This window comes from Platichthys flesus, chromosome 1, assembly GCF_949316205.1.
Source record: "Platichthys flesus chromosome 1, fPlaFle2.1, whole genome shotgun sequence".
NCBI classification, from domain to species: Eukaryota; Metazoa; Chordata; class Actinopteri; order Pleuronectiformes; family Pleuronectidae; genus Platichthys; species Platichthys flesus.
The window spans coordinates 10283901-10305125 of NC_084945.1; the positions used below are offsets into that span (position 1 = coordinate 10283901).

The window sequence follows — 21225 nt, forward strand, 5'->3', positions numbered from 1 at the left end:
CCAGCTAGTTTTGGGTGAGACTAGATGAGACTTGATGTAATTCAACAGTTGACTCTTTCAAGGCACAAATCATCTCAAGGGACAAAAAGATCAGATGTAGTGTATCAGCTCAATTGTATCCACTTGTAGAGTCTGTGAAAAGAAAGGTGGGACTGGGTGTTTCCCTGACAGATTCCCTTACAATCACATCCATTTTTCATCCAGTACCTCAACAGCTTGGAATATAAAAACCATCTAAAAAATATAAAAAGCAAAAAACAAGTAAAACTGTTCCAAAAATGTTTCCTTACAAACACAATGAGGGCTGGAATTCCCAGTATCAGTGCATTTGCATTCACTTGTAGAGTCTGTGAAATGAGAGGTGAGAGTGGGTGTTTCCCTGACAATCACATCTTCTTAACAGTTTCTCTCAGTGAAACTGGAGGAAAGAAAATCACAAAGAAATCACTGATAATCTGATTACATCACTCAAAACTAACCAGCCTGGTATTTAATAACAAACGATCCTGACAAGCAACCAAACCGGTTATTTTCTCCTGGTTTACGCATATTTGAAATTTAGCTTAGATGGAAGGAAGAGGTATAGGCGCATGTAAGAAATACATTTTGTAAAAAGATCTTTATATATTTATAATATATTATATAGGCCTAATTATACATTTTGATTTAGTGTACCAATGGAACAAAGTCCCCCTTTGTTGGATTAACAAAGGATTATCTTATTTTATTTGGAGTGTTACAGATTCAGTGCTGGACGTCAAATCATGGTCCAAATGGTTTTGGTAGTTAAAGAGTTGTGTTTCTTTACTTTTCTTCATTGTACTTTGCTTAAGTCTTCTTTCTTTTCCTTTGTATTCTTTTCTTTTTTCCAGATGGGGATCTTAAAAAATATTATCATTCTTCTCAGAAGAATTAAATACTCGAGTATTAATTGGGGAGACAGCGCCCTCTCCTGTTACTAATACTGATAGCACAACATAGTATCTCAGTGACACTTTGTTAGATATTAATTTGATACTCAACCAAATTTATGCTAATATTGCTTATAGTACTTATTTGTTTTTGGTGATTTTTTAATGACTTTTGGATAAAATCGAGCTACATATTTTACCACAAAAAAATTACCCCTTTCCGTTGTTTTGAGCCCTATATGTCATGATTTATTTGAATGCTCTGTTTACGTTTCTGTGTCCAATATATCTGTTAGAGAAGAGGGGGGCCATAAAACAATCTTTGTTGTTTGTTTTCCTTGCTGACAGCACAGCTACATAGTGACAAATGATCAGCACAGGCGGAGTTTCACATGATGTAAAATCTCTGGAATGCATTCCCAGGAGTCCGACCTCCATCCCAGCCAACCACCCTGCTCCACACAGACAGACGACTCACAAACGTGAAGGGAGGCCTTGGAAAAACCCTCCAGAGTTCTGATCCGGCTGATGTCCAAAGCTCATTTGTCTGCGGCTCTGACTCAAAGGCTGTGGAGATGGAGAAGTACAGAAACAGGCGCTGGTGCTACAACAACCTATGGGCTAATTGCTCTCCATCAAAGTGCAGGAATGTCTCCAACTGCTTTGGCCAGGCTTTTATTCCTATATAGAGAGAAGAAGGGTAAACACTGGGCAGGTTAATATGTTTCATGGATATATAAATGAAATGATGATAATCCGGTTTCAAACAAAGCAATGTGATTGATATTTGAGGTTCACTTTTACATTTAAATTGGTTAACTCAACTATCAAAAAGGGCCTGAAACCCAGTCTGTCCTGAAATAAAAAGTACCTGCACACCAACAAAAATAAAGTATCACGTTGAAACTCTGTCTCCTAATGAATAAAAAATCTTCACTACATTATGTAAGGGAGATGTAACATTTTGACCTCAATATAATCATGTTATTTCCCCTTTGATTGATCATGATTGAATCTCATACAATGTAACCTAGATCATGCTGTATCCTGTACTACTGAATGAATCTTGGCCTGTTTGCTTTAACTAAGGCATTGTTATTTCATGTCAACCTTTGACCTTGTAACAACCCCAACCAGAGTGGCAGGGGTGAGCCAAATGTATAAAGACAAAGAACTGTTTCCCATCGGTGTGCATATTACAAACTAACCTTTGTCGTATGAACCATTCTATGAGCATTAAAGTGTGACAATACTTAATGAAGAGAATTGTGTCTCGTTCCACGTTGGTAGAGTGGGATTGTATAAATTGCCACGACAGTTACCATCTCTTTGTTATCATATTTCAAACTTGTGTGGTATAAACAGATAGTTTACAATGTTACAATTCAGTGAATGCATTGTATCAGAGTTGAGGAATAAGTTAATGGAATGAAACCATGATCAGTGGTCGTGTCAGAAATGCCTGCAGTGAGAAGGCTTTGATTACATCATGGTATCACTATAACACGTTCATATTGTAGCGTCCTCGCGTATAGACAACAGGAAACCGTTCTTTATGTGTAACTTTGTTAAAGTCCAGCGAACACGACACACTTCTTGTTCGTAACTCCGACACTCCTATCATCCACCACTGTATTCTTCACTCCCCTTCCTCATTCACCCTTGATACGCCATCTCATCAGCAAATGAGAGCCTGCCATCCCACAAAACCCTACAGCCATTGGCCAAGAACTGTCACGTGCCCCACCTCTACCTGTTCACTAAGGGTTAGGGTTTGGACATTTCAAAACTTTCTCCTCAGGAGAGACGCTGTCTAAATCAAATGCTTTCCCCATGTCGTTGCTCAGTGCCCGTAAAATGTCCGCGATGTAGCCTAACCGAAACCAACTAACTCGACTTCGCACTACGTTACCCATCACTCATGGCACACATATGCAGACCAATCAAGAAAACACTTGGAAAACACTTTTCCAAGTGCTTTCTTCTCTGGCCAGTGTATTGGCTCCGAACCGTAGTTGGAACTCAGCTCACTGCAATGTTGGCGCCCTAGGCGAGATTTAAAATGAATCTAAGATTCCAGATTCATTCACTAGACTGGCACTCAGTAGAGCTCAACAGAGCCGTATAGGTTCATCTCTGATCCATGCAGCAACAAGTTGTGTGGTTATTGGTCCAGCAGTTTATTACATAAACCTGTTGACTGACAAATCAGAGATGAAAACATAACTTCCTTAGCAGAGGTAATAAAACTCCACCCATTTATCAAGGAAATGTCACCAACATTAATAATCATTAGAATCCCAACAGGAAATTAAAAGTAGAATGAAATGTTTCGAGAATATCTAAATAGTTGATGGGTAATTTTCTGTAGGTCGACTTATCAATTCATTTATTAAAAGCTAATTTCCCCCTGCTACTTAGTCTATAGTGTCTTTATATTGTGTTTTATTTACATTGTTTGTATTAGTTTATTTTTGTTGTGCACTGATTGCTGGTTGTACATCAAATTGCCCTTGAAGGATATTAAACATTTTCTTTTATGGACAACTTTAGTTAGTCACAAGCTGCACAAACCAAGCTAGAGCAGCAGAGGAACCCAGCAGCCAGCAGGGGGCAGCCTGAGGACATCACAAGCAGACTGTGATTCTTGTAAGGCGTTCAAAGACAAGGTTGGAAAACTTACTGGGTTATTCTCTAACAATCATCCAGTATCTAAAAGGCAAAAATATAAAAGTAACTTTTAAGTAAGGCTGTCAAATGTATGTAGTAAGTACAAAATATTTTCTCTGAAGTGTTTATCAAAAGCAGCATAACATGACACACATGATAATTTGGCCATTTTCTTAATGTGTTTAGTTCTTCACGGAAATCATCAGGCGGTATGGCCTAGTGGATAGAGTGTTGGTTTCACAACCAGAGGGACCCGGGTTCGAATCCCTGTCCTGCCCACCTTTAAATTGGAAAGATAGTGATATCGTAGAATTTCACTTATTGATTGCAAAATATATTGTGCTATGTAAATTAAACTTAATTAAATATAATAAAAGGGGAAAAATTTAATTGAAAAAAAAAAAAAAAAAAAAAACTGCGCGCGCAATTTCTGCGCAATAGGCTACTGCGCAGGATGTGCGCAATGGGTTTCTGCGCAGATGTGCGCATATGTGCGCAGTAGGCTCCTGCGCAGCATGTGCGCAATGGGCTTCTGCGCAGATGTGCGCAGTGGGCTTCTGCGCAGCATGTGCGCAATGGGCTTCTGCGCAGATGTGCGCAGTGGGCTTCTGCGCATATGTGCGCAGTAGGCTCCTGCGCAGCATGTGCGCAATGGGCTTCTGCGCAGATGTGCGCAGTGGGCTTCTGCGCAGCATGTGCGCAATGGGCTTCTGCGCAGATGTGCGCAGTGGGCTTCTGCGCAGCATGTGCGCAATGGGCTTCTGCGCAGATGTGCGCAATGGGCTTCTGCGCATATGTGCGCAGTAGGCTCCTGCGCAGCATGTGCGCAATGGGCTTCTGCGCAGATGTGCGCAGTGGGCTTCTGCGCAGATGTGCGCAATGGGCTTCTGCGCAGATGTGCGCAATGGGCTTCTGCGCATATGTGCGCAGTAGGCTCCTGCGCAGCATGTGCGCAATGGGCTTCTGCGCAGGATGTGCGCGCGCAGTTTTTTTTTTTTTTAATTTAATTTAATTGTTAATATAATTTTTTTTATATTTAATTTTATAAATTTTTTTTTTTTATATATATTTTTTCATCATCATATCTCCGTGCCGGTTCAGGGGTAAATGATGCTGGTCTTCACAGGAGATTATGTGTGTGTGTGTGGCCACGGAGCCTCCCGGCTCTTCCCGGTACTACGCTGCCGGAGCGAACAGCCCACGTATTTAACATGGGCGAGGAAAGGAAGCGGAACGCTATTCGCAGCGCTTCTACCTCCGGTGAGTCCCCCGGGTTAAGAGAATGATGGCGTGCATGTGTCACGTCATGATAAATCCGTCTCCTAAATCGCCTGTTCCAGGAGCCGCCCCTGTCACTGGTTATCTTGGCTCGCTGTCTGGCCGGTAACCAGCCGCCCGGACCGCTCTGTGAGTAAGGAGGACGACATGTTTCTTTACTTGGAATACTGCCACTTTTTTTTCGGATATACAGCAGGAGCAACACTCGCATAACCTCCAGTTGGTCCGTCACTTCTCGTTATACACACATAAACACACTGTTAGCATCTTTACCCACAATACCCTGGTGCACTACGTCACTCACTACAAACTTTCCTTAAAGGGGCAGGCCACACCTGCGACACAACAGCTCTCGGTCTCATACACAGATGCCAAGAGAAAGCCAGAAAGCAGAGAGGGATTTTTACACACGGTCTGATAAAGATTCCGACAGTAAAGGCAAGGGGTAGTGATGGATAAGGTTTTCTTTAACAAGTTAAGACTTTCATTCTCACTTTCCACCATAAAACTATGACATGAACTGAACTATGAAATAGTTTAGAATTTAAATGGTGAACTATGAACGTGAACTATTCATGTTTACTTGTATGAACTGAACTTTGAACTAGTTCTTGAGAGGTGTGAACTTGCACAACACTGAATATCCCTTTAAGGAAAATTATATATCTCAGAATTAAATTTCAATCAGTTGATGCGTTAGAATGCCAGATGCACAAGAGTTATTAAAAATATTACGACAGTGAAGTAAAATTGTTGCTTACAGATTTTACTAAAAGAAATTTTGTTTTTCCCTTTCAGTTTTCAGCCAGAAACCTCACCATCTACTGGACACTTTAATCATAAACTGGTATAAGAAACATCAGAGTCGCATCTGAATGAATTGGCTTAAATGGACCAAAAAAATTGTAAAACAAATAAATAAATACATATTACATGTTTCTGACCATAATAAATAAATAACAATTACAGGTTTGAGCCTCTCCAAAAGACATAAAGTGCTTGTATTCTCGGTGGAAGTATGTTGAACTTCTGACCACAATTAATAAATAAAAATCACAGGTTTGATCCCCTCTAAAAGTCAGACGGTGTTTATACTGTTCGTGTACGTTTGTTGAACTTCTGACCACAATAAATGAACAAATTAATTAATTAATAAATATATAAATTTAATAAATAAATAAAGGTTTGATCTTCCCTGAGAGTCTGAATGTGGGTTTATTCTCTGGTTGTGAGTGTGTTGAACCTCTGACCAAAGGTAATTTGTTATCATCTTCTTCTTCGTCATCATCAGCTGTTAAAGGAAAAACTGCCATGATGTCATGTAGTGGCATGTGGCGAGAGGGGCGGCTCGATTATTTGGTGAACAAATTGAACCCACTCTTACACCACAGTCCAATACTATATTCTACACGTGTATAGATTAGTACATAACTTTGTACAAGAAGCTGATCAACTCCTGAAAAGTGATCAATAGCGGTCGCGAGCGCAGAGGGTCGCTGTGTGCCCGGCGCGGCGTGGCGGTGATCGAATGTAGCGCACCCCGCTGGCTACTTGAGGGAGGGCGGTGCTAGCGGTGCCCAGGCAGCAGCAGGGCCTCGCCTTTGTGGTTGTAGGAAGAGAAGATGGCTCCCGTTCTGGAGAAGCAGCTCCCGGGCGCAGGCGACAACAGCAACGAAGACGAAGAAGGACAAACCCTCTGGTGAGTCCCGCTCTTCTCGCAACAGCCTCGTGCTCCCCTGGGCGTCTCGTGTCCGAGCCCAGCCGCCACGGTTCTGCTTTGTCACTGCCGGGTTGGTCAGACGCCGGCCCGGCTAGCTGCAGCGCTAGCATCGCGCTCAGGCTGGGGCGGTCAGTGTGTTAGCTCCTCTGCTAACGTCAGCTAGCCGGACTACTCCTGGTTAACAACACCGCGCCACTGTTAGCGGGGTTTACTGATACAAGAAGTGTTGTTGAATTGACTTGTCAGGTGTGAGAGGAGCCGTTCGTGGTGTCAGGGACATTGACAGTGTCACTGCAGTAGCCGGTTAGCTCCTTTTTATGCTGATAAAGCTAGTTAACATAAACATGAACGTAAATGGGAACAAGCTAGCACCAAATCTGACAAACCGAAGCATGCAGAGGAGGAACAGTGGCTCCAGTCAATGTCTATCCATGAGGCTCGAACTGTGACGAAGCTTCAACTTTTAATATCAGGATTCAGATCGTCCGCTTGGTTTTACTGCTTAACTCTAACGTACCACAGATGACCTGTCATTTCCTGTTTTTGTGATACCGTGGACCCATCGACGGGATAAGAAAAAGAATAATAATCCTTGTTCAGATCTTAAGTTATTGCCATGAAACGCCAGCTGACAAGTTAGTGTTATAGTAGCAACCTGAACCTACAGTATGATCCTAGCTGTCAATGAACCACTCGACTGTGAAGCTAACCTCTGTAGCCGGGGTTTGTCTAACTGTACGTCCTGTTATTTTCTTGCAGGACCTCGATACTGAGTGAAGTTTCCACCCAATCGACCTCAAAGTTGCCATCGGGAAAACACATCCTGGTGTTTGGTATGTATTTTCTCAAGCCACACGTATGGAAGCCTGTGCTTCTGCAGGGGGTTTCAGTGCACTTGTATTAGTCAAGCTTAAATCAGGTGGAGGGCCCGCAAACTGCAGAATAACAGTGAAGTTACTAAAGCTTGTGACTCCACATTTATAAAACTGCCTGCTCTCTTATGTGGCTTTCTCCCAAGGGTATATAATTTATTCTGGGTCATTTTGATTTGTGTGTACCCTGTGAAACACTGCTTTTAACCCAGAAAGATGTGTGTGAGGTGTTATTGCCTTAAACTGTTATGAGTAGATGAGTATTGTGAAGTTTAGATGTGTTTTTTATAATAGAGAGCACAATTATTTATTGGTACATTTGCACAGCATATTCTGCAATAATCTAAACTATCATATTAGCATGCATGTGTCAATACTGCTACAACTGACATACGACTGACATAAAATATCTGTCAGGTGAGGATGGATCAGGAAAAACATCGCTTATGGCCAAACTTCAAGGAGCTGATCACAACAAGAAAGGGAGGGGGCTTGAGTATCTGTACTTAAGTGTCCATGATGAGGACCGAGACGGTGAGTCTACCTGCTCTGTTGTTGTTTTACATCAGTAACCTTTAGTAAATAACATCCATAAAAAAATTATGTATGTAAACTGGATTTGGCTTCTCTTTTACAGACCTTTCCCGTTGCAATGTGTGGATCCTGGATGGGGATATATACCACAAAGGCCTACTCAAGTTCGCTGTTTCAGCTCAGTCGCTACCTGACTGTCTAGCTATATTTGTTGTGGACATGTCACGGCCCTGGACCATTATGGATTCTCTACAGAAGTGGGCCAGTGTGCTGCGTGACCACGTAGACAAGCTCAGGATCCCTCCTGAGAACCTGAGAGAAATGGAGCAGAGAAGTAAGTACTACATGACGTTCTCCACCCACACGTGTCTCTCATTTTGGAAGGTTTTGGATATGAAACATTCAATGGGTTTAACCTTTCCCCAAATCCTTGTTTCGGTTCAGACCTAGTTTTTCTGTTTGAGCCCTATATATATATATAACTGAAATATGTATGCACTGTGGACATGAATGTTCTCTGGGGGTCTGCAGTCTCAGGGTTATTATCCATCATAAGCCAACTGAACTAGCCTGTTGCTAACTACAGACATGTACAAAATATCTAGCTTACTCCTACTTAATAATGATTAAGTGTTTAATGTGCTACCCTGGTAATTGTAAAATGAGAAATGATTCTTGCTTCACAAGTTAATTACATAGTAACAGCCAGACTCATTGCCGACCAGCTGGTGGGATAAAGAAGAGCTGGCTCGCTGCTCTGTGAAGGCGAAGCACTGTACAACATTACAGCCTGTCATGGATTGTTTCTTGCTCATCAGCAGAGAGGCCCATGATCCTCAGCTGTGTGTTCTGGCTGCAGGCAATAACTGCAAATCAATGCGTGTGATGCACTCAGATGTTGTTCTCCTGTTAATTTTAGAATTGGTTATCTCTCTTATGAACAGATCTTTTATGTTGGCTGAGATTGTTGCTTTAAAGACGAGCTAGGTCAGCCTGCAGGATTGTACAGTGGGTCCTTTTTCTGCTTCTAAAGTTTGCTTGCTGCTGCTGCTCTAGAAGTCTGAAATGATTTATCATTAAGTTAACTTGCCGTTTTCATTTTAAGTGTTTTGAATGTGACATATTAATACAGTGACAAGTGGTAACACGTAGCTGTGTGAGATGGCAAGTATATGGAGGAAAAAAAAGTGGAGCTTGTGGCCAAGTGATGACTAAAGCACATTGTTAACTGAAAACACTTAATGATTTTAAATGAGTGCACATTAAAGTTTCCCTTCCTGACATTACAGAAAGTACTGCCTGGAATCTATACAATCCAGTGTCTTTTGAAGATGTTTGTGTTCATCAAGTTGTAGTTGTACTTCAAATTTTGGACCATTTGTGAGGCTTCATTTCATTTCAGACCTGTTTGTCGGATCTCTTGAGCGCCTGTCCTCCTTCTTCTCTTTGACCAAACCCCCGCCCCCCACTGACACAGTCAGATTTCCAGTTTAGCTGAGACACAACATCCAGATAAAGCATCTCCCAGCATATCCTGTGATTTCAGTAGCGCATTGGTGAGACCGAGTCAGACTATGTATTTGTGGATGTGTGCATGTGTGAGGGAAACAGACAGACTGGTTGTGTTGGCTAGAGACTTTTGTCCAGAGAGTCTTGCAGTCGTATTGCATCATTGTTCCCTCCCCTCCAACAGCAGCGTAAGGAAGGGACGTAAACTGAGTCTGAATCAGTGGGCTGGACGTTCTGACTGCTTTGCTGTAACTGAAGTAGGCTGGCTGCTGAGCGGTCTCAAGTCAAATTACAGATTCAGCATGCTGCTGCCAGCACCACAAGTTGAAATGAGAGACATTTCACTCAGTGTCCCCGGTGGTAGTGACGGGATGAGGATTGTTTTTAGCTGCAGTGTTTAGGAGTAGTGTGTAAGCAAACAACTTTGATATTTTGTTTTCACTTGTCTTTTTCACCTAAATTAGAGGAAGCAAGTAATGTGACAGCTGTCAGTGTTTTAACCACAAGACAGCAGCAACCACTGGACAGTTAAACACTGGTGTACAACCTGGGTTTGTCTTGAAATGCTCACTGAGACCATATTTGTTTTATTGGTGTTAGTCAAAGATGTATTTGTTTGTAGCTAAAGATTTGTTTTAGCTTGTTCAGGCATCTTTGCAGAAATTAATGTAAATAGTTCAGCAAAATCACTATCTTTGGTTTTAAATATATAATTGTTCAGTTTAAGCACTTGAGAAAAATGCAGTAAAATTTGCATAAGGCCAAGCCATCATATAAATTTTGACCTCACCTTTGTTTGTGGAGCAGATAATAAGGTGTTATAGGGCAAAGTCTGTCTGTCTAAAGCACTTTCACTTTGTATTTTAAAGTTTCTCACCACCCAAATATTATTTTGCATCACTTGAAATCACATGAAATCAGAGACTCATGTTTTCATGTCAAAAACCAATCATCCGAATAAACCTATCCTACTTTGTCAAACACCCTTGTGATAGATACAGGGCCCAATGAACAATGGATGACAGTGAAAGTAGTGGTTGAGTGATGTTTTTCACCATAAGTCACTTTCAATACATTACAATACAATACATCTTGAGAAAATATTAGTAAAGTAAACATTGTCAGGTTTGGATGCATTTTTCATTGTTATGGTCTGTTGTCTGTGTTTTCCGTCAGTAGATCTCAGATGCCTGCCTATTAAGTCTACTGTAAGGGATTAGATGTCCTCTTGTATATATTTCAGTGAGGGCAGAAAAAGGCCAGAGATGTTCCCAAATCTAGCTTGTGGAAGGTGTCAGCACGTCAAACTCCTGTCCTTGTGTTGAAAATGTACATATTTGTGCATATGCCCTGGATTTGTGTAATCCTGTATCCAAGGAGGGCTGCGTTTTGGATTGCTTGTAACACCAGTTCTCGGCCCATATCTTAAATCCCATGTCTGAAAGTAAAGGGCTTGGCTCTAAGCAGCAAGTCTGTCTGGCTTTGTGGGCTGTCCCCTATTGCATTCCCGAAGCTCCTGAGGAAGTAGGCCAGGGCTTCCTGCCTATAACCCCCTTGCATCTCCCCCGCAGCTTTGCAAATGTCTGGTAAGCGGCAGTAGCACAGGAAAGCAAAGGATGCCACGTATTTGTCTTATAGCTTTCACTTATGGCCTGTTATAGAAACTGTCAACATTTTTTAATAACTGTTAACAATTTCCAATGATACTAAAATATTACTATGATAGAAATGACTTGTTAAGTGTGTAGCATGTTACAAGAAGCTCCCTAACTTTACCAAAGGTACCAGCAAAGATGACATGCACAACAAAACATTAACCAGTTTTGGAAGAAATGCAGTGTGGACGAACTTTGTTGTTTAAAGGACCTTACTCATGATGTATTTTTTTTCCCCCAGGCACCATAACAATTTTACATAATTTTATACTCGTCACTTAAACTCGTCAGTTACACTTCTATTAAAGGCATTTTAATATGTTTTTATTGTGCTGCTCTGTAGATTCCCTAACAGTAATGTATAGTAAATAATTTATACATATTTTTTTTTATACTCCCTTTTTCCCCTCTAGTGGTAAAAGCGTTCCAAGAGTACACAGAACCAGAGGATACCAACACATCCTCCCCACAGAGACGGGCTCCAACAGCAGGGGAAGACGAGGCTGTTGTGCTCCCGCTTGGGGAAAACACACTCACACACAATCTGGGCATTCCAGTGCTAATAGCTTGCACAAAGGTAAATCTTTCCTACAGCCTCGAAAGCCTGAAGCGTGACATTTCTACATTTAACTGAGAGACTAGGTGGTGGAAGCGGGTCAATAGTCATACTTGTTGTTTACGTAACTCAAGAATTCAAGTAGTAATTATGACACAATCAAACACAAATGTCTATAGGATAAAACGATGTTGTAATTGTATAGCATAACGTTTAAAGGTCACCTTCACTGTGACGTAATGATCTGCCAAAACTATTTTCTGACCGTTTTTCATCGCTTTAACTTGAGGAACAGATTTTGACCATATTTCCTGTGACTTGTTGGCAGAGGCATACGACTGCAAGGTGGCAATTCTAGTTCCCTTCTTCAGCCACAGCCGTTCTCACTCGTCAGTACGTCTACTTAGCGCTGATGCAATCTTGACTGGATATCAGGACATATGGACTCATAGTGTCTGTCCACTCCCCGCTGATACATTTGTGTTAACATTTATTCATGCTTTTAGTATTATGTTGTGTTCTTTGTGAGGCAGTATCGTCTAATTAAAAAGCTGGCATTATACGTGCTCCTTCATCCTCCAGGCAAAGATCAGTGCTGAAAAACAGTGTTGCCATCAGCAGAGCTTCACATGTTGGCTGTGGCTAGAAAATTATGAAAGTGCCTTTTTTCCTTTAGTGCCTCTGTCTAGCTCTTATCACACTATTGAGAAGATTGTTGAAGGGCCTTATTTGATGTTTATAACTGTTTGGGCTTTTGAAATATAATTCCCAAACTGTGCATTTCAGTCTTAAATTAAACCTCATCTCTTCTGTCATGACTAATGGGGAAAGCTGCAGTAGGAATCCAGGGACAGGAAGTACTCTTATTTCAACGCTGTCACTGCCACATCACACCCACATGCACCCACCCCCTCTGTCAGCAGACAGACAAGTATCACGAGTAACAACTAAACAATTTGTGATTTTTAACGACATCTAATAATGCAGAAACCTTGGAATATAGGTGCTTTCATTACTGCTTCTTTTTCAGTCAATGTGGCCTGACTTGACGGTTTCACTGGTTGTGTTTTCACCATGTCAGTCTGTGTGCGTTTGTCATGCTGAAAAAATGTGGCCCTGGAGACACCTACTGTCATGGGAACTACAACAGAGGTGGTTTTGTGTACTTTGGCAGGTGTTTGTCCGTTTGTGGATCCCTGAGAACTGAGTATTCATGTAATGGTGCAGTATAATCTCCTAGGAGCTCTAGGAATCAAACCTGTTTGTTCCTACTAGACACGGCACAAACACAATTATTGTCGGCGGGTTTTAAAGATGCAGAGCACAGTGTTATCTTGTTCACATGTAAATGCTGACATTTTATTGTCTCATGAAAACATTTCTTTCCCCCTCTCTCTGTTCTTCTCTCCAGTGTGACTCAATCAGCGTACTAGAGAAGGAGCATGACTACAGAGAGGAGCAATTTGATTTCATCCAGTCCAACGTCAGGCGATTTTGCTTACAGTGTATCCTTTTCATGCACATTTGTTTCGAAACATGGCCGTTAGATTTACATTTTTCTGTGTAAACATAAACAGCCCGTTCATCAGTTTGATTTGGCTCATGTTGTTCTGGTTATTATCAATCAGTCTACATTGCTGCCTTGACTGAACTGAACAGATGGCGCTGGCCTGATCTACACCTCAGTCAAAGAGGAGAAGAACCTGGATCTGCTTTACAAATATTTAGTACACAAGATTTATGACTTCCAGTTCACCACACCTGCCTTAGTGGTGGAGAAGGATGCAGTTTTCATGTAAGTGCTCTAGTTAAGTTTGTCATGGCTTGTTTAGTTTTGATTCAGTATTACTAGCAGCCACCAGCAGCCGTGCCATCAGCTAATTATCTAAAGCAGAATGTACAGTTTGCATTTCCTTTAATCTACCTTTGTCTTGTATTTTAGTCCGTCTGGATGGGATAATGAGAAGAAGATTGGGATTTTGCATGAAAACTTCTCAACAGTCAGACCCGAAGATCCTTTTGAAGATTTTATCACAAAGCCTCCAGTTCGGAAGGTATGCAAATACTGCAAATACAAAATGTGACAATTATATTTTAAGCCAATAAATAAACACATGCAGCATCAACTATTTCAGAGCTTCCTGCCATTCTCTCTTTCTGTTATGCTCCTCTTTGCAGCTGGTTCATGATAAAGAGATAAATGCAGAGGATGAGCAGGTTTTTCTGATGAAGCAACAGGTAAGAGTCTCTTTCCTCCATATTTAATGAATTCTTTCTCCAGCAAATGAGAATTTTTCTTAGTCAAATAAAAATTTGGCTAAAATTGTGTGAACAACTAGATAGCTGGGGATCCTCTCAAGGAATTTTGTATGGCAACAAATGTTTATCGTAATCATGTTTTGGGGAACATTTGAAACTTCCAACTGATGAGTAATGTTGCCTTTGCTTCCTATTTTGTGGATAAATATACCAGGAAGGAAGTTAAAAAACACATTTAAGCGAGTCTCTGGCTTCTCCTCTGTTTAAATGCACCAATTTTAATTTATCAAAATTAAAAGATTGTACTGTAGTTGTACAGACGTGAATAGATGTGTTCAGTTCCTGTCCTTTTATAAATGTGTCGATTTTTCAAAATTAGATAAATGGTAATTACTGTTTGAATAAAATAAAACTTCCAGAAAATTCAAAATTTGTTCAATTTGGCCTTGTGCTTTCCATTTGACTGTGAATATAAACCTATTGTTGGAATACCATTCCTGAGACCTGAGTGAAACTATGTTCTGTTTTTTTCTGTCCAGTCTATGTTAGCAAAGCAGCCAGCCACACCAACAAGAGGGGCAACAGTAAGTGTCTTAACTTCCCTCAACCGGTGGATTATTTTTCTCCTTTTCCTCTGAAATGTATCATGTTTCCTTCCGGATACTCAAACTGAGCGATTTGTTTGTGGTCACGGTCTCACTCTGGGTTTCTGTGTTGCAGGAGTCTCCAGGACGGCCATCGTCTGCGTCTCCCAGGCCTGCAGGTCGAGCTGGCCAACCCACTGCGACCAGCGGCTCACCAATGGCTGCAGTCAAAAAGCCTGACCCCAACATGAAAGGTAGGATCTCTTAGTGGTCATATATTTCAACATCCAGTGACCCCGTACATTACACTCCAGTGCTCTGTAGTTTGTCTCAGTGGGTGACATAATTACCTCGACTGATTTCAAAACACTATTTCATCTTACACAATTATTTAATTAAAATACTTACAACCATGCAATAGAACTGCCTTGAACACAATTGTTGAAGTCTTGGATGTTTTGTAGAATTAACCCATTTCTTTGAATTGCTGCTCTACTGCCCCCAAGCGGTAAAAGCTAAAATATTATACACTTAACATTCCTGCACTCCAGATGTTGCCATACAGAAATATTGACTTTATTTCCATCATTTAGTTTAAAAGGGGGTTTTACATTCCATCTTGAATGTTGGCTGTAACTACATTTATTAATGGTCAGTTTACCTTTACTACACTTAACATTAAATATTCTAAGCTTTGCTCTCACTCTCTCAAAACTTTGTCAAGACATATTTGCCTGATAAAGGAGGTTTTATTGAATGTTTTCATATCCTTATCAAGCACCTACTACTTAAGATAGAGGGAGTCGTATGTCTGTGGGACTGGAAATCGCCCTGAGACAAACGTGTATCTGTAATGGTGAACCTATGAGAGTCAGTGGTCACGTGGACCAAATATTTTTCCATAATTGACTGAATGTTAAGACAAAAACTAATGTTAAGTTATTAACACACAACACTGTATATAACCACATTTGGACAATCTGCAGCTGTCCCCCTTCGTCTTGACTTGGGTTTAGTAAATCCTGTCGTCTTTTAGGATCAGAGCACAGGCTCAGATTTCAGAATAAAATTAAGATCACCTCTGCTTCAATCTGTCTTGAAGCATTTCATTATGCTTAAAAGAACCCTCTGTTTAAATCCATGCAGACTGGGAGGAATGTTCAAAGCAATAAAAGTTCAATTGTGTCTCATTTCTTAAGTGTTGTGGGTGATGGTTGTTAAAAATACATTTATAAGTTATAAATGTATCCAAGTTGTTTTTGTCATCTTGTTAGCTTTAACAATTTTAAAAAGAAAAGCAGGTTTCATTTAAAAAGCAATTTTTTTCTCATGCAGCGGGGGCTGCCAGTGAGGGAGTGCTGGCTAACTTCTTCAACAGTCTGTTGAGTAAAAAGACCGGGTCCCCAGGAAGTCCAGGAAGCCCTGGAAGCCCCGGAGCTGGAGCAGTGGGAGCTGGAGTGCAAGGGTCTGCCAAGAAAACAGGTAAAACCTTTTGTATTTAATGCACCTCGCCTCCGAACCTCCTCAATTCTAAAAACTTGTTCCCTGCAGGTCTACAGTTTTCCTATTATCGAAACAGTTGTGTTATTGACATTCTGTGCTTTTACATCCATCTCAGAGCATTGACAACATGCAGTCTTAAAATAACAGGAGTTAGAAACAAAGCCTTTTGTTGATAGTGGAGCATTTTCCCGTTTGGAGTTTTATCTCGGCAGCCTGAAAAAGAACGTTAAACAAGGAAGAAAGAAAAGTTTTTCTCTTTGACTGAACTTCTGTCGACCGAGGGAACATGTGACAGGCCTGTATGCACAAAACCTCAAAACCATGAGGGTCACCATGAAACTAATGTCACTCACTCCACACCATGTCCCACAGCTTTTTGCTCAACTAATTCTTGTCAGTAACCTGGGCTGTTTTGCACGTTTTGCCCATTTTTGAAACGTTGTTATATTTGGTAAATATAACAAAGTCAAATACTGTTTATGATATAGCTGAATCTACCCAGGGAAATATCAAGGAAATCATGTTATAACTCATCTCTGTGTCTGAGACCACTGATATGACTTGTTGTTCCAGGGCTGAGCACTGTTAACATCTCTGTTAGACGCAGCTGAAAGGATAATGCATGAGTACATGATTCCTTTGTCCGATGATTAATTTTGCATGTGTGTTAACTGTGGCAGGGAGCCACCCAGCTCCAGCATGGGACCGCATCATCATCCAACCCCCCCCCATCATCTCTCTGCTTGCTGGCCATAGAAAACTGTTATTTATGAACACACAGAAGCTACAGGAGATTACCTTTGGGCTTTGTCTCCTATTTTTCCCAAGGGCAGAAGCCGGGTTTGACTGACGTCCAGGCCGAGTTGGACAGAATGACTCGCAAACAAGACTCCATGGTTTCCGCCAACAACATCCCACCGCCGACAGAAAACGAAGCGTGAAGGCAACAAAAGCGACTGCATCGTCCACTGCGTTAATACTTTGGAAAAAATACATTTTTTTAAATAACGACCAAATTCCCAATGTCTATATCAGTCTGCACACAAATGGGTGTCACCGAAATGAGTTTGAGATGCTATCAGATATGCTGGTGTTCTGGTGAGTTTGGAGGAGAGAGAGATGACAAAGATGGAGGTGTTAATGAGATGGAACGCGTTGAGGGCTTGGCTTTATTTCTGTCCTCTCTTCCAGTGTAAATGTTCTTTTGTGAGGGATGTTGGGATGATGGAAATGTGTGCACACTCCCTGGCAGACAGCCTGGTGTGCTCGGCTGCAGGCACCAAGGGTCTTGGGGGTAGAAAATGTTCTCCTCATGGGTTTAGTGGAAATATACTGGCCCTGTGGCCTCTGGTTCAGATTATCTGATGGAAGGAATTCGGTTGCGATTGGAAAGGTATTTAAACAACAAATATATTCACTGAAAAAAAGCAATTAAAGTATTTGCAGACATATGTAGTATGTAAAAAGCAAAAAATGTTGGATATGATACTGATGTATTTATACAAAGTTCTGTCTTATTTTATTTTGTGCACCATTTATCGGTTTAATGAAACATCATGATCTGCAACACCTAACGCGATAAAATGCCACTCACGTCATGACACTAATGTGACAAGTCCAGATAGCTGACAGCATATCATATCATTTGACCTCGGCATCCTGAAGGATTCTGTAAATATAAAATTATTTCGTTTAATCTGGATTTTGTATAAAATGCAATTCTGTCCAAATTCTGAAAATGGCTTCTTTAACTATATGAGACTCGTAGAGGTTGCAACAGAATCTCTTCTTTAGCTACAGGTATGTATATTCGGGGAGGGGGTGGGCAGCATCTTTCCTACTATAACTCCTAAGTGCCTCGCACAGTTAGCTGTTCGTGTCTTAGTAGAGGTGCTCGTCTGCGGAAGAGGAGAGGCCCTGTAGCGCAATCGGTTTTTGTCCATTTCTTGTCATCCAAATAATTTATTTCATTTTACATTTTTGTTAATGTACAACAAGCCTGTGGTCACTGTTATTTCTCAGAATGAAAAGTTTCTGTGGCCTAGTTACTAGTGTTCAATAGAGCAATAGATTGAATGCCTTCATAGAAAACTGTAAAGGCTGCTGATATTAAGAAGAGACCACAGGGTGGAACTTTTTGGGTCCCTCAGAAGAACACTCGCTGTAGTTGAAACCACTCGCTTTGCAGCCGAAACACACACACACACAACACTTCTCTGTGGTTTGAACAAAATGAGATATTGTATAGTTCAGTGTTTGACGGCACTGTCCTCCCCTTTTGGCTTCACGTGGTTTATTCACACTGTACTTCGCATGTCAGTTACAACATTCCCCGTTTCTATATGAAGTCGTTGTAGAGACACATCCCTGTAGGAAACCAGTTCATTTCCCGACAGATCTTTTTCGTTCCGCCTCTTTCGGTGCCCTTTTTAAAACGACGCCCTTTGCCTTCAATGTACAGCTAACACTTTGTCACACTGGGCGCCCTGCCTTCACAGGAATGCTCCTAATTCATTTGTGTGTCCTTAAGGGGGTTGCTTAATTGTGTTATGTAGTTTCTTTTCGTTTTTTAAAGTAAAACCATTAACTGTACCATATCAAATCATCTGTAATAATATTGATGGTTTCATGGAGCCATGTTATCATACTTGAGTTTTTTATGCAAGGCCCTGCTTAATCCAATGGATAATGAAAATCAGTAGCTTTCACAGATAAATGGGATGTGTGAAGAGAGCAGCTGTTTGTTATTCAAATAACAGCAAAAAGGAGAAAACGGGAATTGGAACATGGAACCAAAGATACTTAATCACTGCTTTTATAGATGATAATCATCCATAGGATTAATCTGTGGCTGTTTTTTTTTGTCCTACTGTTGCATGGAGCTCTTGCATTCCACATGTCAGACCTGCCTTTGATCTCTGTTTTGACTAACACCCTAAAAAATGCCTTATTTCGACCATATCTGCGATGTGAGAAGTCAAAAAGAAAACCTGCCATAATTGTGTTCTGATAGAATCGGGCAAATTCACTGAACTGGTACACAAATGCAATTAGGTTCAACGTCATTTACTCTGTAAGGGAATAACCACAACATGCATGATGCTACTCAACTATTATGATTTACTTTTGATCCCAATTAAGCTCTTATTATTTTAATTCTCTTTATTTCTTGTGACTGGGTGGGACGTGCACCTGAGGGTCTGTTATCCGAGGTGGATAAAGCACAATTTTCAGAACAGCCAGGAGCAGAACCACCACATGTTTATTTTCGCACTTTTCCATGGACACTTGTATCATTTCCCTGTTGCTACAGTTGAAAACACAGAATGCATATTTTTCTCTCTTGCCTTACCTTTTTAGATCATTTAGCGAAGAACGTAGAATCTAACCTACACCTTAAAACTGCATTGTTTATCTGCATTTGCTGCTTAAGTTATGGAAAGTGCCCCTTGTGGTTAACCATGGAATAATTTCTTTCTGCCGGTGATATTGTATGTTCAATGTCAACCCCGTGGAAATGATTGTCATTACACTTTTGGAATGTTTTTTTCGGGGGACATCTTGAAGTAGATAAACCAAATAAATGTCCATTCATTTTCAGGGTCGTCCTTTTTTTTTATGCTCATGAAACATCCCTTCGTATCTTTTTACATCTTACACAGGCATGTTTTGCGTCAGTTTTTTTTAAATATATATAATTTGGCCATTTTCACCTTTTAAAAATGAGTTTTGTAATGTCACCCTAACCCCTCTGACTGCGCTGATTTGTCCATACAAAACAGAACCACACTTTTTGAATTTGGAATTTAGCCGAGTGGAATGAAGCGCTCTCATGCTGCTCTGTCTCAAAGTTGCACTAAACTCTTCATAAAGATTGGATGTTGCTTCTAAGATGGAACAATGACCAGATGATGGTAACTTTTGTACTCGGACGTCAGTTGACAGCAACTGCCTCCTCACGTCCTAACTGAATGGCCTTCGACCACTATCGACAGTCTGCATCGATGTGAGACTACAGAGCTTCTGCTTCCAGTACTTTTTGTATTCAGGATATCATGATATTGTAAACACGTGGCTGGCTGCATTCTTCTGTGTCCTGAACTAATTAAGAAGTTTGATTGTATCACTTAAAACACAATTGTGTAGCCTCTGAGCTGCCGCGTGGATTCTCGCTTCTCACACCGACAAAGATAAGGAATATGTTTATCAGACCCCTGGCTTCAATAAAACCAAGAATCCAAACTGTGGTTGACTAACATTTTTGTGTCTTGTTTTTTTGTTTTTGTATTTTTTCATGATATAAAACCTTTACCACTTTCATAGCTTCACAACCCAAAATCCATCTCATACAATAACACTAAACAAAATTACTAATCATTAATGTTATTGCCCTTAAACAAATGCATTCAGCTCATTTTCACATGTGATAAATATCATGAGCTCCACCAAAGGTATAGACGCTACATAGTGATGTCGATTTTTATTTTTGCAGCATCTCCAGCCCTCAGCAATTAACCTGGGCAACAGTTTGTTCCCACTAAAAACCATATGAGGGCAGTAAAGCACAGGGAAGTGGAGTTGCATCAGTCCAGCTAAGAAAATTTAGGTTTAACCTTTTTTTTTTATTTTACAAACTGTTAATCCCTGAAAATGTTTCTCCGCTCACCCCGACAAGTCGAAGCAGATTCTGCTGGAGGCTTCTTCTTGTAATAAGGGATTTTGTAAGTTCTCAATTTACAAATACAATTTAATTGCAATCATATTGTAATAGTAGGCTAATGCCCTTAATAAGGCAGGAATCAATATGTATATTTCATATTTATGGTTTATATGGAAGCCCATTGCTGCCACTTTGTAAAATAAATCCCCTAAGTCATTATAATGAGAAACTTTCTCGAAATAATGACATACCAACTGAAAACAATGAGTTACTAACTCCGAAAAACAAGCTAGTATCTCAAAATAACATCTCAAGATATCATTAAAATATTGTTACACTAACTCAAAATAGTTATTAAATAACTAAAAATATGACTTAACTTGATGTGTTAGTATCTTAAAATAATGTCAACCCTGACTTAAAATAATACATTAACATAATGACTTAGTCATTAGTCATCTTAAAATGATCTAACATGTCATAATTCTGACTTATCTTATGAGTTCACATACCA

The 21225-nt window shown here is 40.5% G+C and overlaps 1 protein-coding gene across 2 annotated transcripts; it reads left to right on the forward strand.

The window, feature by feature from the left end:
- The first annotated feature begins 6368 nt into the window (after nucleotides 1–6368).
- dync1li2 (dynein, cytoplasmic 1, light intermediate chain 2) lies at nucleotides 6369–20309 on the forward strand. 2 transcript variants are annotated; one of them, XM_062381980.1, is made up of 13 exons: nucleotides 6369–6558; nucleotides 7339–7412; nucleotides 7869–7985; nucleotides 8089–8319; nucleotides 11563–11726; nucleotides 13117–13210; nucleotides 13365–13500; nucleotides 13648–13759; nucleotides 13884–13943; nucleotides 14504–14548; nucleotides 14685–14802; nucleotides 15884–16030; nucleotides 16885–20309. In XM_062381980.1, the coding sequence occupies exons 1-13, from the start codon at nucleotides 6482–6484 to the stop codon at nucleotides 16899–16901; spliced, it is 1392 nt and encodes a 463-aa protein (XP_062237964.1). In that variant the 5' UTR covers nucleotides 6369–6481; the 3' UTR covers nucleotides 16902–20309. The 2 variants fall into 2 exon arrangements, with proteins under 2 accessions (XP_062237964.1, XP_062237955.1); XM_062381971.1 differs by having other exon boundaries at nucleotides 6373–6558; nucleotides 16880–20309.
- The last annotated feature ends 916 nt before the right edge of the window (nucleotides 20310–21225 follow it).

Coding starts and splice junctions, on each gene's coding strand:
- dync1li2 (XM_062381971.1), top strand. CDS start 6,482: ATGGCTCCCGTTCTGGAGAAGCAGCTCCCGGGCGCAGGCGACAACAGC. Junction 13,944..14,503: donor TTTTTCTGATGAAGCAACAG/GTAAGAGTCTCT, acceptor TTTTCTGTCCAG/TCTATGTTAGCAAAGCAGCC. Junction 14,549..14,684: donor CACCAACAAGAGGGGCAACA/GTAAGTGTCTTA, acceptor TCTGTGTTGCAG/GAGTCTCCAGGACGGCCATC.